This window comes from Leptonychotes weddellii, chromosome 14 (assembly GCF_054177405.1).
Source record: "Leptonychotes weddellii isolate Sample4059 chromosome 14, ASM5417740v2, whole genome shotgun sequence".
Lineage (NCBI taxonomy): Eukaryota > Metazoa > Chordata > Mammalia > Carnivora > Phocidae > Leptonychotes > Leptonychotes weddellii.
In genome coordinates this window covers 75,759,156-75,775,567 of record NC_138382.1, presented here as the reverse complement: position 1 = coordinate 75,775,567, position 16,412 = coordinate 75,759,156, and the positions used below count along the sequence as shown (strand labels likewise).

The 16,412-nt window shown below is 59.5% G+C and overlaps 1 protein-coding gene across 1 annotated transcript in view; it reads left to right on the top strand.

The window, feature by feature from the left end:
- Positions 1–16,412, top strand: part of FIBCD1 (fibrinogen C domain containing 1) — a 35,230-nt gene that overhangs the window by 14,002 nt on the left and 4,816 nt on the right. The window contains exons 4-6 of the mRNA XM_006748921.3: positions 162–298; positions 11,520–11,616; positions 16,008–16,187. Of these exons, the coding sequence (XP_006748984.1) occupies positions 162–298; positions 11,520–11,616; positions 16,008–16,187 (414 nt within the window). The remainder of the gene's footprint in view (positions 1–161; positions 299–11,519; positions 11,617–16,007; positions 16,188–16,412) is intronic.

The window sequence follows — 16,412 nt, the reverse complement described above, 5'->3', positions numbered from 1 at the left end:
GTGCACGCTCACCCAGCTTCTACCCCCAAGGCTGGTGCCCTGGAGCCCATGGGACACTGCAGGGTAGACTGACAAGCCAGGGAGAGCCAGGGACAGAGGGTGGTGGTAGGGAGGGGGGACACAGGTACCAGGCGCAGCCCTGACAGCATGCCCCGTCCCAGGCTCTCCACCACGCGACTGTTTGGACGTGCTCCTGAGTGGACAGCAGGAGGATGGCATTTACTCGGTCTTCCCCACACACTACCCTGCCGGCTTCCAGGTCTACTGTGACATGAGCACAGATGGCGGCGGCTGGACGGTGAGTCTCCCGGGCGGCACAGCCCGCTTCCTCTGGGCCCTGCAGATGCCCAGGCGGGCCGGGCTGACCCACGGGGCGGCGCACTTGAACCTGGGGGCTCTGAGCAGCCTCTCACCCAGCCTTCTGCCCCTGGCCAGGCCTGCCGCCGGCCCCCACAAACCTGCCCCTCATCTCACCCAAGAACTCCACACCCCCCAGAAATCGGCACAGGGCAAGCGGAGGCCGTGGGCTGACCCCTGGGCCCCCGTGGGACCAGATGTTAGACCCTGTCTCCTGCCCGTGGAGCCACCTCCTGCTCCCCGAGCCTCGAGCCTCTGGGAACACACGGGCTCCCCGGGAGCACCGGGCAAGTCGGGGATGGGTTCTGGGATGGAACGTGGCAGCAGGAACCTCTTGCTATTGTGAGCTCAAGGGCCGGCGAGTGTAGATCTGTCTTTCAAGTTCTCCAATATATGGCATGTGTGCAGGAGATCAAAGGGGAAAAGGCGGGGGGGGAAGGCGCCTGCAGGGAGCAGAGACCCCCGTGGCTTCCCAGCAAGGAGCTGCTGTGACTTCCTGCCTGGGTAGGAAGTAGGGGTGACGAAATGTCCCCACGGCCAATGGAGGGCTGCGGGGTGGGGTGACCACAGGTGGCCCCGAAATCTCCCCGGAGCTGGGAGAAGGGGGCGGAGCGGTGGGGAGAGGCCTCTGGCTTGATTCCCCGGGGAGTCTCCAGATCCACCAGCGGGGAAGCCCCTTGTAGAGCAGGGTCTGCGTGTCGCCTCCCACAGCCTCTGTGACGGCTCCTGGCCTCAGCTTTCGTGCGGGCACCGGAGCCACAGGCCAAAGGGAAATGCCGAGCCTGGCGGCATCTCAGTAACACATGTGGGCACTGAAATGTGAATTTCATAAAATGTTCGTGCGTTCTTCAAATATTATTCAAAAGATATTTTAAAATATTTTTCTTTTGCTTTTTAAAAACCATTTAAAAATGTTCTTGGCTCATAAGCCATTTAAAAACAGGCAGCAGGCAGGAGTCATCCTGTCGGCCGTGGTTTACTAACCCCCCATTCTAAAGCTGGGATAGGAAGTGAGCTTGCTGTCCCTTCCCCCTCAAATCAGTGGCCTTCCAACCCTCTCCTGAAGCTCAGCCTTGGGGGCTGGGCTTCAACGGGGCTGCCACCGGCCATTGGGTGACTTCGTGTAAATTAAAAATGCATGTCCTTTCCTTTTGGCCCACTGGGGCACTGGGCTTGACAAGGAGAACAGATGTGGGCTGGGTGCCCTAGAGCAGTGAACAACCTGTACCACTGTCCCTGGACATCTGCCTGCCACCCTGAAAGCTGCTCAACCTCCCCAAGTTGGCCGTGGTTGGGATGCCCAGTGACAATGGAAATCAGGGCTCGTAAAACTGACTCTTTAGTGGTTCTTGGCTTCACACTTAATTTCAAAAATGGGCAGATAATTTTGAGCACCTACTGTGTGCTGGGGAAGCACAGAGATGGGGAAATCCCTGCCGCAGTCCTCCCAGAGAGCTTGGAGTCTGTGAGGATCTGGGGTGGAAGAAGTCACGGTAAGCAGAGGTAGGGGAGGCTCTGTGCAAGCTTCCTGGAGAAGGGGCGGCTTTTCAGATAAGCCTTAAGAGGCTGGTGAGAGCAGTAAGTGGGAAGGAAAGAGAAGGTGTTCCGGGCAGAGGGAGCAACCTAACAAGGCCCTGGGATGTAGGAAGCACGTGGCCTCCTTAGGGAAGAGTCAACGAGGGTGGGTGGCGTGTGAAGAGGTGAGACTAGCATCAATATCCCAGGCTGCGGGGTTGGGGCGGGCACTGGGGAGTTACTGAGGGTGCTGGAGAGAGGAAGGTGGCTTAAGAACTGGCTTCAGGAGCTGTAACCTGACTGTGCGTCCTGGAGCAGAGCAGGGAGAGAGTAGAGGAGGAGGCCATTGGCTCATGCTGTGGACAGGCCTGTGATCAAGCCTCTGCCAGAGCAGCGGGGAGCTTGGGCTGCAACATCCACAGACGGACGTGGGGGTGGCTCCCAGTCCTGCTGTGTGATCTTGGGGAAGTCATTAAGTTCTCTGAGCCTCAGTTTCCTCAGCTGTAAAATGGGGATACCCACTTGCCTCACTGAGAGATCTTAACCGCAAGCAACAGAAAATCGCCGATTTAAGCAGAAAAGGAAATGTCCTGGAGGGAGGCTGGGAGGCCAGAGAAATCAGCGCAGGGCCATGCTGCCAGGAATGGAGCCCCCCAGACCTGGCCAGGGGTGACGTGGTGGGAACCCCACTGCCCCAGGGCTGCTGGTGAGGAGCCCCTGGGCACAGCCACACCTGGGCACGGACACCCCCAAGATGGGTGCGGGCCTGGGGTGCAGTCTGCGGTTCCTTTGAAAGAGATCCCTTGTGTCCCTGCCTCTTGGCTTCCCCAGCCATTGAGCCAGTGGCTGTTCTGATGGGTGGGGCCTGGGCCACAGGCCTACGACCCTCCCCAAATCTCAGACGAGGGGGAAGGACAGCCAGGTTGACCAAGGCTTCCGCCGAATGCTTGTGGGGCACTCAGCACAGGCCCATCAGTGGCCCGATCACTGTTTAGAACAATGGGTCACGCCCGACGCAAGGCACTAGCCAGCCAACATGACAAGGGTGTGTGTGACCCCGCCCCTTACTGAGCTCTTTGCCAAGAGGGCGTCCACTGCCGTCCAGGGGACAGTCACGGGGGCCTGAAGCAGGGTATGGGGTCAGCTGTTTTCCAGGGGTGCCCAGGTGGGCCCCCAGGTCTCTGCCCTTGGCACTTGGGGCATGAGGAGAAGCTGGCCCTGGCCGCCCCCCAGTTCTCACCAAGGAGCGTGGTGCGATTTTTGGTGTGTTGATGGCCAGGCAGAGGGGAGAGGGAAGCTTCCCCAGGGGAAGGCATGGTGAGACATGGGGGTGCAGGCAGCCCGCATCGGTTCTGAAAGGGGTCGGCTTTCCCGAGCACGGGGAGAGACAGGGGAGGCCTGAGTGAGGCAGGTGGGTGACGGGGGGTGGGGGGGGGTGGGGCTGGGCCAGGCGAGTGCACTCAGAGGGCAGAGCCAGCATGAGAGCCCCTGAGAATCCCCCAAAGACCCAGGGACAGACATACCTGCAAACATCTCTTCAAGCTCCACAGGAGAGCATTTAAATGTACTGGATCCGCGTCTGGGGGCTAAAAGCTCTCTTGTTTTCCTAACTCCGAACATCTGAGTTATGGCATTTGTCTCTGGGAACTCCTCGGCAGGCAGAACTGCACCAACGTAGCAGCCAAAGCCCAGAAATCAGAGTTAAGGGTCAGGACAGGCTTAATGAAAGACTCGGGCACCAGCCCGGGCTCTGCATCTTCCCTGTGGGTGGACCTGAAGCCAGTCTCCCGGGAAGTCCATCAGGATCTGGGCTGGGAGGATGGTAATACCCGCGGCCCGGGGTTCCGGGACCATTACAGGGGAGACGATGAGGAATGCCAGCAGCCCCCTCCCCGCCCCCCAACCCTCCCGCTCAGACACCTGGATCGGGGGCTGTGGAGAGCAGGCCGCTCTCGGCTAAGAAGTGTTTGCGAGGCTGATAAACGTTAATATCCATTTGGGCTTCCATCAAAAGCAATCTTTGCCCAGATACCTCTGGGCATCTGTCAGGATCACCTCCCTGCCACACGGAATCTCTCGGAAACTCAATTGTTGTTTGGGAAGGAGCTCGCTGCCGCCTCTCTGAACCCTGGTACCATCCATCCTCGTTAGGCTCTGTCTGAGCTGCCAGACCTCGAGTGCTGACACCGGGTGGCCCTCCTTGGTGGACAGGGCATCTGGGGCTGGACGCTGCAGCAAGAGCCTGCTTCCTGGTGAGACCAGACCGGGCAAGGAGGGGGTTCAGCAGCCCTGGCCACTTCACGGCTTATATACCAGGGCCTGGCATGCATCCAACCCCTGGAGCCTAGCTGAGCAGCCTCAGAGAAGGAAGAGATGTGTCCAAGGCCACCCAGCAAATGAGCAGCCCGCCTGGGGCAGCGCCCAGACCTCCCGAGGCCCAGCCTCACGCGCGTGTGTGGAGCTGGGCATCACACGGTGGCCCTTAATCATCCAACCGCTGAGCACCAACCACAGGCCAGAGGATCCAACAGCAAGTTCCTGGCCTGGTGGGGAGCTGGCAGATGAGCTGACTTGTGTGAGGACTATAGGGCTGGGGGGGATGGGGGAGCCCAGAGGAGAGCCCCTAACCCAGCCTGGGGCAGCCCAGGGAAGCCTCTGGACAGGGAGGTCCAAGCGCTGGGGGACGAGGAGAGAACAGCATTCCAGGCAAAGGGAACAGACGTGCAGAGGTCTGCAGGGACGTGGCGGCGCCTTGTCTGGGTCCGCGTGGGCTCTGCTCTGCTGGTGTATGGAGCTTGAGGGGCCAGGGACGAGAGGGGGGAGGCGGGCAGGGGCTGGGTCAGGTGCGGTTGTGCGGGCACATCAGGAGACAGGCTTTGTCCTGAGTGCTGATTGGGCTCCTGCCGCCCTCAGGATTCCCCCGGGTGGGGAGTGACTCAGACTTGGGCCAAGGGCATGGCGGCTGGTGGGGGAAGTAGTTCGGGGAGTGTGAATTCTATGGGCCCTGAATTGTGGCTGCGGACAGTAGGAACTGCCGGGTGGGAAGAGGCCACATGTGGCTCCTTGGGGTGGGGAGGCCACAGAGGTGGGTGGGCACACGCCTCAAGGTGGCCTTTTGGCTGATGTGGCCACTGGCCTTGGCTGAACCCAAGCCTTCTCTCCACACTCACCAAAGCCCACAGCGACCCGGGCCACACAGGGTCACGCCGATTGTCAAGGCCACTCCTGAACTTGACATGGGCACTCACCCCATCCCTGCCCCAGGAAAGGAGGAGGGAGGGCAGGAAGGAAGGACTGCGTCCTGCTGACCTGCGACTCTGGGGAGGGGCCTCCTTTGGGAGGCCTCTCTGACCACCGGGGCCCACCCATCATGCTCCTTCTTTGTACCAAAGGTGGGATCGAGCGGTTACCTGTCCGCCTGCTGTCCCTTGTCACACTTTGGGTGATGACACTTCACCTCACTGAGCCTCACTTTTTCACCTGCTCAGTGAGGCTGATAGAGCACCGTCCAAGTGGCGAGAGAGTCAGAATCCTTCGCAGGCTCTTCCCTGGTGAGCGGGGAGCAGGGGGAGCAGGGGTCTACGCTGAGCCTTGGGGAATCCCTGCGAACGGAGGAACCGGGCTCCCTCCTGCAGGATCTGACAGTCAAGCAGTGTGTTTAAAGGGAAGACTCGTCAAAACAGAGGCCAGATTTCCTCATCGGGAAGGTGATGCGTGGGACCGGGCTGGCCGTTTCCGGCTCACCTCCCCGCCGGCCGTGTGAGACTGGGAGGTCGCATCCCCTCTTGGGGTGCTCCCCTTCCTCGTCCAACCACCAGTGTGGCCCTTGTGTCTTGTGTGGCCGCCTTGCAGGGGCCTGGTGTGGGTTTTGGGTGGTCAGAAGGAGGGTCCAGCTCGGCATCAACAGATGCCCCCCGCCCAACTTCCCTACCTCTCTGCCCTGTGGCACAGCCTTGTCCCCATCGGCATCTGCCCTTGGCGTTGCTGCCACCAGGCCTGATTGCCAACCCCTTCCCTCGCCTTTGCATAATTACCGCCGGGGTCACCAAAATCAGGTCCAGTTCAGCATCTCCTGCCGCAGGAACCCGCAGGAGGATCGATTCTGCTCGGCGCCCCCACTGGGACTCACGGCGCAGCCGCCTGCTCCCAGCACCACGAGCTGAGTGGCCCAAACCCCGTTCTGCACAGTGGCCACACTCTGCCAGGCGTTTTACTGTTGTGCGAGGTCAGCGGCTCAGATATGCTGCTAATTGGCTTTGCTGTGAGAGAAACCGTCCCCTCCCCACCTGAGCTCCCCAGGAAAGGAGGAAAATCCTTCCCTCACTTGCAAAACATCAAAGGAGCCACCACCAAGCGGAGCCCAGCCTGGCAGCGGGATCCGGCTCAGGGAGAGATGAAAAGCCAGGGAGGCTGGACCGCAGGGTTGTGGGAGCCTCCTCCGTCCGTGGGCTGAGGCTTCAGCCGGTCCTTGTTGCAGACAGAGGCGGTGGTGGCAGGGGGACCTGCCATGACATCAGTGGGCCACGGTGTCCCCGAGCCGTAGCCCGGCTCGGCACCGGCTCCCCACTGCCCTGGGGAGTCCTTAGGGCTGCACACCCTAATACATGAGCAAGGTGACCGGCCCCGCATCCCCTCGAGCGATCCGCTCGGAGAAAGCTTGCCTCCATCCAGAGCAGTTTGGATTTTGTAAACTTTTAACGTAGAACGGGGTAGCACACGCGGACGCTCAGCCCGGTAGCTCGGCGTTTGATAAATGGCAGCTCTGAGCAGTGTTTGCCAGGAGCCGGCCGGCACCGACTGCCAAGCCTGGGAAGCGTGGCGGGGCGCCAAGCCTGGGGGTACCATTTCCAGTCAAAAACAAGGAGGAGGCCCGCTTCCTTCTGGGCTTGGCAGCTGGTTCTGAAGGAGAGGGAGGGGACGTTGGTTAGACCTACTATGTGCGCCCCGTTTACGCTTTTACTTCATTGCGCGTTTTCCCTGCAACCCTGCAGGGGTGACAAAGGAACTGCTGCTAGCGCCTCTTTACAGACAGGGAAACTGAGGCTTGGAAAGGGTCCGTGACTCATCCGAGGTCACGCGGCCTGTGAGAGGCAGAGCCGAGATTCGAACTCCGGGCCTTCTGTACCTGTGCTCTTGCCAGCGAGCCCGGAGAGCACCCCAGGGGCACGGCCCAGAGGTGTCCAGAAAGGATTCAAGGAGCCGCAGCCTCCCCAGCAGCCTCTGAAGGGCTACATTGCACATCCAAGTTCTTTGTTCCCTAGAAACAAAAATCCGCCTGGGCCACAGCGCCCCCTCGCGCCCCTCCCGGAATCGCCTGCCCAGGCGGTCTGGGCGGCTGGTGGGCCCTGGAGCTGCACGACCAAGATCCTGCCTGCAAATGGTTTCTGCAGCAGCTTCATCAGAGTCGAGGGCAAGTCCCAGCTGCTGCCTCCTGGGGACCCTTCAAAAGTGGCAGAGACACTCCCTCCCCATCTCATAGGGTTTGGACCCACCCAGCCCCACCTCTTGGCTTCTCTGACCACCTGCCAAGACCCTGCTCAATATGCAGTTCAGCAGAGCGTCTCCTACTCCAGGCAGCCCTCCTGGAGCCCACCCTAGCAGATGGCTCAACCTCCTCTGAGCTCCCAGCAAATGTACCCACAAGTGTCACCATTACGGACTAATGTGTATCAACCAGCGCCTGTTCCTGTTACCAAATCTTTGTGGGTAGGAGCTGCTATGACCTCCATTTTACAGATGAGGAAACAGGTGTAGGGATGGAAGGAGCTTGCCAGGTTAGGAGCTGCCCAGCCCCATGACTGCACACAAGCGCCTGGAGCAGCAAGCTTTCCATTTGGCAGAAGAGAGAGGCCCAGACTTAGGTGGACACCCAGCCTATCAGCTGGACCCCCAATGGAACTTGGTCTCCTGGATGCCAGCCGAGGGCACTTCTTGAGGCTGGCCCAGCTCCGCCGTGCTGAGGGCCGGGTAGCCTCACGGGCCTAGGGGAGCAATGTACGCCCCCTCAGTCTTGGGGTGCCCCCACTCTGCAGAGGTTGCCCCACCTGGCCACCTTAGCCTGCTCATCTGCCAAATGGGAGCACAAAGCCCTCTGTGCTGGGGAGACCACAGAGCCAGGCTCAGGCGCCAAGGACAAGCACGATGGCAGACAAGGAGCCAGTCACACAGGGCCCCTCCGAGGAAGGGGTCCCGGCAGAGATGGGACCTTGTGGAGCACAAGGCAGGCCCCTGGAGCCCAGCTGACAAACACAGGACCATCGGCCCCTCCGCTGCCCCCCCCCCGCTTGCCACCGCCCCAAATGCAGCCGCTCCTTCCTTTGGAACCGCCCGGCACCATCTGCAGGACCATGTGGGCCCATCCCTCCCTTGGCAGAGCCCCCAAGCAGTACTTGGAAGACACGCCGGGCGGCCGGCACTGGCTTTTGAGAATCTGCATCCAGAAAACATGCTCTGTCTGTCTTCCTACGTGCCACCTGCTCGAGAGGGCGGCCGGCGCCTCGCCTTCTGCATCGGTCACTTTGCCGCTGGAGCCCAAGGGAGCAGCCCCAGGAGTCGGACCAATGAAGATTTAGCCTCAAAAGGAATCCTTTTGTTTCCCTACCATTTTCCACCCTTTTTTTTTTCTTTTTGGCCTAAGTGGGGATTCATGTTCTGTTGGGACAGATGGCCGGGAAGTGGGTACATCCATCCTTTGCTCACTCCCTCTTCGCGTCTTCCCGTCTGGCTGATCCCTGCTCTGTAATTGAAGGCCTTCTGCTTGGTGACATCCAGCCAGCCAGCGTCCCTGAAGTCCAGCTGCAGCTCAGCCTGGGCCTCTGAGTCAGAGAAAGCAAACTCCTGGGAACCTTGGAGAACCGGCAGCCGGTCTGTGGCCTCGAGGGCGCTTGGGACTTGCTGGCCACGTCAAGCAGTGATTGGCTTGAGGGCGAGGCCAGGGTACCGAGTCTGAGATCCTGGCCAGGGCCGGGCTCACTCCATCACTCAGCCCAGGAATCAGGACAGCCCATGGCAAAGGCCGGCAACATCCAGAGCAGTGTGTCTCAAAGGGCAAGGATCGTGGCAGGAAGTTTTGGTTTCCGATATGAACACTCGTGAGTGTGTGTCTCATGATGCCACCCGCCTTTCCTGGGGTCATGGTCAGTGAGTCCAAATGCCACTTGTGCAAAACATTGTCACGGATGTGTCTGGGCCGTTCACGGGGTGGATCACGGTTCATGAGCCCCAGGTGAGTGCGCTCACGTGGGCACCCAGTTGCGGTGGCTTCTGAGCTGGTACAGACTCAAACTCTGTCATCGGGAATGTCTGCCACAGCCGGGTGCTTGCAGCGTACTTTGCCCGGGTGGACAGAGAGGCAGGGAGGCCCCGGCGGGCCCCGAGCACGTGCTCTCACCCACCGATCGTGCATCCAGGCCGAGCCCCAGCCGGGCCCCTGCCTGTGGGTGGCAGGGGGAGAGAGGGACTGAGAACGGGGTTTGAAGGTCCGCTGTTGGCATAAGAGTCCTGGCGGGAGGACAGGGAGGCACGTCCCGGGTCTGGTGAGTGGCAAATAAGAGTGACGTGGAGGGTAGGACATTGGCCTGCGGGTGTCCAGCCCGGCCTTCGGCTGAGGGCGTGAGGGGTGGGTCAGACCGTCCACTCCGTGCTCACTGTCACCTGGCTTCTGGCCAGTGTCGGAGCTTCTGTCTACCGTAAGGACGAGGGGGGCGGAGAACTGGGTTGGGGTAAGGATTCGGTGAATAAGAACGTGCTCAGTGAGAGGGACCCAGCCCCAGCATCTGCCGTGGCCAGCTGTCAACACCAGCCCACCTTGGGCACTCTGCCCGTCTGTCTCAGTTTCCAGGGCTTATGCCCTGCCTGCGCCCAGAAGCCCAGCAGACCCCCAGTCTACTTCGTAACAGTAGTGACAGGCAAAATAACTATGGTGGTGTTAATAGGACCAACGCTCTGCCATGTGTCCCTCCCTGGGGTCCTGGGAGGCAGGTCTGGCTTATCAGTGGGTGAGGACATACGAGGCCCAGAGGGGAGGGGTGATGTCCCCAGGCCACAGGGCCACACTTGTGGTCAGGACCCTGCCCTTCCTCTAGGCCCACTCTGAATTCCCTGCCAGAAGCCGGCCATGCTGGGCATACCCACTCTCCCCACGTCTTAGATCAGTCCTGCTTCCCATCTGGGTGGGGGTCCCCTGTGTCCCTCTGCCCTAAGGGAGATGCTCCGTGGAACATCTGAATGGATGAAGGAGGCATGGGGTGTGACCCCTGCATACAGACGAGGAAGCTGAGGCTCAGAGAGGTGGAGCAATGGCCAGCCTGTAAGTGGCAGGGCCCAGGTCCTCACCATGGCTCCCCACCCGGCCCCCGACTCTCTCCCCCTCCGGCAGAAACAGGCTCCCGCTGCCCGCTGCCTTCTCGAGCCTTCTCCCGGGAGCGTCTGAGCTTCTGCCAGGATTAAGCCTTTCAAAGGACACGTGCTCAGGGTCCCAATCCAGCTGTCAATACCGCGGCCCAGCGCCTCTCAGATCTCTCCGAGCCTGATCGAAGTCCCTTCCCCAGCCAGTCCCTTCTGAGCACTTGAACCTGTCAGGGCCCCGCCAGGTCTGCGATGGTGGGGCACGAAGAAAGAGGTGTCATCCCCTTGCCACTCCCTCACGTCAGAGCTGCCCAGAGGCTGTGACTGACAGGTCCCCGCGGACGCGTGCGGAGCAGGCGGCCAAGCTCACCGTGGATGATGCGCCCGGGCTGAAATCAGGCTGCTTAGTAATGAAACCGGCGGCTCCCGGCGCCGCGGCCAAACTCCACCGCCTCATCCACGGGCACAGATGGAGGTGGGGGGGGCGCGGGCGCTGCCTCGGCAAATGAGCAAGCAAAAGGCTTGTTACACAGAAAGAGCTGGAAGGGGGGGGCGGCCAGGAACAGGATTGTCAGAGGATCCTGTGAACACTCAAGGCAGCTCTGGCCTGGGCCAGCGTGGTACTTATTTCAAAGCAATTTAACTGATGGGATTCCTGACTCCCAACTCAAGAATGTCATTAAAATGAGTTACAGAGGCAGCAGGGCTGCTCCTCGGTACCCGAGTCACACCCCTGCGGGCTGTGGACTCCTGCCGCCCGCCCCCCGGAGAAGTGGCCAGGGCTCTGGTTCCCCAAGCCCCCACTGATCCCCCCCGCCGCCGGGGCCTCTTCTGCTGGGGAGGGTGCATGTGACGCCGGCAGAATCCTTTTGAGAGACGGAGCTCCCGAGGCTGTGTCCTCGGTTCTTCAAAACTCGAGAATGGGTTTTTGCTCAGTTTTGTTTTGACCTGTGAAAAGGAATTAGGGCCCTTGCCCACCCCTCTTATTTGACCCGTGGGGAAACTGAGGTCCAAGCCGGGATGGGACCAGTCCAGGGTCCCACAGCAGGGTGGCAGAGGTGGGCCTGGAAGCATGTTTTCTCCAGCCTCGTCCACCATGATTTCTTCCCGGGGGGACGTTTTGGGGGCCTGGGGGCATTCAGTCCGTCCTGCCTGGGCCCCCATGAAGCCCTTGAGTCCCTGCTCTGCTCCAGGCCCCTGATGTCCCCAAGCGGGCGGCTGAAGGGAGTGAGTGGGGCAGGGGACGCACGTCGGGGCTGGGGGTCCTGGGGCGGTTGGCGCCAGCTCTCCATCCTTTGCAGGTGTTTCAGCGCCGGGAGGACGGCTCCGTGAACTTCTTCCGAGGCTGGGAGGCGTACCGGGACGGCTTCGGCAAGCTCACAGGGGAGCACTGGCTAGGTGAGAGCCATGACGCCTGCCTGGTGCAGGCTCCTCTGTCTCCGTCGCCCCAGCCCGAGGGAACGCGCCCTCCCCGCCTGCGGGGTCAGGCCCTCCGGGGCTGCAGGGACAGGTGATCGGTGCGTTCAGCGGGAATGAGGTCAAGGAGCTGGAAGCCAAAGGAAGTGCGGACAGTGTGAGTGGGTCCCTTAGAGGTGAGTGCTTTTCCCCGTTGGGACGCCCTGGGACCTGGTCGCCATCCTGGATCCAGTGAGTAGGGGGCGGGGACAGGGCTCAGTTTCAGGTACAGGGAAGGTCAGAGCAGCCCCCAAACTGCCCTGCCCTCAGGGGTCAGCAAATGCCCGGGGTGGGCTTGGGGCGCCAAGGGCATAACTCCCAAAGGAGAGGCCGTGGTTCCTGAGGTCCCTGAGGTCTCACAGCTGGCATGTGCCCAGAAAGCTTGTATTCACGTTGCCCTTATTTACTTACTATTTATCTTTAGATCCCCTCGGTGTTTTAAAATTTGAATATCTTACATAATTTCATTCTGAAGCATAACGTCCATAAAAATCACAGGTCTGAGGTCCTAGATATATTTGGGAGGTAGTTGGGACTTGAGGTGAGGTTTGGGGTTTTTTTTTTTATATGTCTGTGGGAGTCACCGTTTTAAAGTGCATGATTCACGGGGTTTTAGGATATTCACAGAGTTGTGTAACCCTCGCCCCTACCTAATTCCATGACATCTTCTCCACCCCCCAAAATAAGCCCTGTGCCCCCGTTAGCAGTCACCCCCATTTATATTTTTAACACATATTAAAACTGGGGCACCTGGCTGGCTCAGTCGGAGGAGCGTGGGACTCTTGATCTCGGGGTCGTGAGTTCGAGCCCCACGTCGGATGTAGAGATTACTTAAATAAATACACTTAAATAAAATAAAATAAAATAAAACAAAACACACAGCATGGGACTGACATGCCATGTTAATAGCCGCACGCACCCCACAGCACATGGGCCCCACTTTGGCTTGCCTGGGCCTGGGTATATGGGAACGGCCAAGTGAGAGGAGGTGAGAACAAATGTGGCTGGTGGAGGGCTGGGCTCCAGGTAGGGGTCAGTATGGTCCCAGGCCTGCCTGTAGGAGTTTCAGGGGAACTTCTGGGCGAAAGATGGGGTCAGTCCCAGAGGTGGGACCGGGTCTGTGCCCTGTGCAGAAGCACCTGGGTGGTGATCTACAGTGTCATTGCCTAATGTCTGTCTCCCCGACCCTGGGACCCATGAGGGCAGGACTCTCTCTGTCCTGGCCTCCACTGTATCCTGTTACTGGGCAGATACTGGCTGCAGAACTTTATAACCCCAAGTCTCTATTACTGTGCACCTCCTCTGTGCCCAGCCCATTTTATAGACCTCGGCCCTGACACCTCAAACCCACCCTAAGAGCGTGGGTGGCCCTGCCATTGTCCTCCCCTTTTATGGGTGAGGAAACGGAGGCTCAGAATGAGTGGGGTGTGTGTGTGTGTGTGTGTGTGTGTGTGTGTGTGTTGGGATGGAGGAAGCCTGGGCAGGATTCACAAGCTTTAAACTACACCCTGAACTGAGTGAGTGAGAGCAGGGGCAGGGGAGGGGCCGGGGGAAAGGAGCTTCTAGGTGGGAAGACCCTTCCCCCGCCCCCCACCTGGGTGGGTGTGTCAAGATAGGGAGCGGGTGGCCAGGTGGGGGCCCTGTTTCCGCATCACCACTCACCACCCTGTTGGAGCAGCGTTGGTGACTCCGCCACTCACCGAATCTTAATTGAAATCTATCAGCAGCCACGGAAGGTGCGGGAGGAAGCATTTAAGCGGGGCCTTGATTAGCTCCTGGCAGACAGGGAGCCCTGAGGAGAATGTCAACTCAGCCCTCCACTCCCCTGGCCGTTCCCTCCCTCTGCTTTTCCACACTCCCCTGTCACCTTCTCATCCAGTGTTTTGTCTTTTCCTATTGAGTTATGGGAGCTCTTTATATATTAAGGTTATTGATTCTTTGTCAGATGCACATGATATGTATTTACTCCCAGTCATTTATCTTTCAGCCTCTTTTTTTTTTTTTGTAAAATTATTGCTTATTTCCTAGACATTTAAAACTTTTATGTAGCCAATTCTTGCCAGTCTTTTCCTTTATATCCTCTGGGTTTTAGGCCCTGCTTTTCCCTCCCAGTTTTATAAAGTCTCCTTTTTTTTTTTTTTTTAATGTTTTTGAGTGTTTGTATTAGGTTCAGCTCTTTAATCCATCTGGGATTGATGGTATGAGATTTGGGGGTTTAAATAGTTTTCCTCTCCATTTTAACCCACCAGCTCCCTCTTCCTCCAACTCTGATGGTGATGGGGTCTGATCTCAGCTCACCATCCAGGGGCCCAGCGAAGTGGGGGGTTGGAGAGACACAGGAAGTGAAGAGAGAGGGAGAGCGAGGGAGGGAGGTGGCCTTCATGGGAAGAAGGATGACGATGGCGGAGGACCCCCAGCGCCCCCACCCTGCCCCTCCTCCAGGGCACCCTGCCAGGGGCCCCTCGTGGGCATGGGAATGGCGCATCAGGAGCGGAGCACGGCTTCGCCCAGAGGAATGGCATGCTTAGGGTGGGCCCCTGGGCACCAGCAACCACTCAGTGGGGGAAAGGAATCTGGAGTCTTCCAGCATCCCTGCTGGGCTGGTGTCCCTCTTGCCCTATCCCTGGATCGGATTATTTGTCCTGGACAAGAACTGAGTAAGAGCAAGGAGTCCGGGCAGGTCTGCCTGGGTTCCAATCCCAGCTCTGCCCTTCCTCAGCCATGTGACCTGGGCCCGTCCCTTAACGTCCCTGTGCCTCAGCCTCACCCATCAAACAGCGATAACAGAGCCCCTGCCTCTTTGATCACGACAGCAGCTGCAAACACGTGGATAATGTGTGCAGTGGGCCAGGCCCTGTTCTAAGAGCTGTACAGGGATTCTTTAATTAAATTGGACTCATTCAAATTCCACTGGATTCATTAAGCCACGTGAAGTGCTCGGAACAGTGCCTGGCATTTGCGAGCGCCGTCCGGCTGGTGGGCAGTGGTCATCGTTGTCCACCGCCTGCCCTTTACAGCGTGTGAAGCCTTCGTGGCCCCTCCCCTCCGCGCCAGGAGGCCCGCGGCGCAGGTGCGCAAGCTGGGGTGCGAGCAGGGGCCCCCGGAGGGGGAGCTCAGGGAGGAGCACAGAAAGGCTGGGACACCAGCCCAGCAGGGATGCTGGAAGATTCCAGATTCCTTTTCCCCACTCTCAAAGCCTGGTCCAGGGCGGGTCTTGGGAGAGTAGGACGGGACGGGACGGGGGAGCTGCAGGGAGAGGCTGGGCGGGGTCCACGCGGCTCTGCTGTTACTTGGCTCATGGCGGCTTCCCCTTGGCCCTGCACCTGGACTGTGGGTCCGGGCTTCCCTCTGGCCTGGGTGGGGAAGGGGCCGCACGGTCTTCTCACCCCCTTTGCTTGTACTACACCCTGACCCTCCTGCGGGGGGTCTGGAGCTCAGGAGGGAGAGGCTGATGAAATGTCACTCGATGTTGATAACTTGTAATTTTAATTAAACGCCCTCTTAATCAAGAGGTAATCAAACTGGCAGGGAAGCACCTTGAGTTGTGAGTGTGTGAGAGAGGGAGGGAGGGAGGGAGGGAGGGCGAGGGATGATGGGGCGTGGGGGCCAGACCCCGGAGACAGCAGGAGAATCAGAGCCCACCTTCTGCTGCTCAGCCACCGTGCCTGCATTTATTGAGCGCCTACTGTGTATCGGGCTGCACTCAGATGCTGGGATTTAGTCGTGAGGTTCCACACTGGGTGGAGGCAGATAAGGAAATAGGCAGCGGGGACACAGAATGAGAAACACCGAGGGGGGTAGCCCCGGGGTGGGCAGAGGTCCTCATCCAGGACAGGAGGCCAGGCAGCCTTCCTGAGGTGAGACCTGAACATGAACAGAACCTAACCTGGAGGAGTAGGGAAAAGTATCCCAGGCAGAGGGAACAGCATGTGCGAAGACTCGGAGGCCAGGGTCAGGGAAGTGTGTACAAGTACCAGATCCCTTCCGGCTGGAGCCCAGAGTGAAAGCCAGGATGAGGGATGCTGTCACCCCCAACCCAGATTTTCCAGGTTCCTTCTGACTCCTGGAGTCTTTCTACTAACCTTCCGCTCAAACATTTGGAACGCATAACCTGACTTAAAGCGAACGGAGAAAACCAAACACAAGAAACCGTCAGTCCTGTTTCCTGCCAAATGCAGGCTGGCAGGAGGAGGGACGCGGCCCAGGCCTGACCGCACAAACCTCCCTGTCGCCAACCACGTGAGCTTGGCTCTCGGGTCTCCTCAGGTCCCTCTTGTGGGGGTCACCTCGTGAGCACCCCCCGCCAGCTTCGGCCATTCTCTCCTCCACTCCAGGGCTCAGGAGGATCCACGCCCTGACCACGCAGGCCACCTATGAGCTCCACGTGGACCTGGAGGACTTTGACAACGGCACAGCCTATGCCCGCTATGGGAGCTTCGGCGTGGGCTTGTTCTCCGTGGACCCCGAGGAAGACGGGTACCCGCTCACCGTGGCCGACTACTCGGGCACGGCAGGTAGGACCCCGGGCGGCCGCAGGGAAAAGGAAGGGCGAGGTGGGGGTGGCCACCCACCAGTCTCCCCACCCAGGAAGACAGAGGAACTCCAGGTCTGGTACTTCTGGCCTCCACCTTCAAGTCCCACCTGGTCCTCATCCCAGCAGCATGGAAACAGCAGGACCCGAACTGTTCACCCATTCTGCAGATGAGCAAAGTGAGCCCCGAGCCAGGAAGCAGGACAGC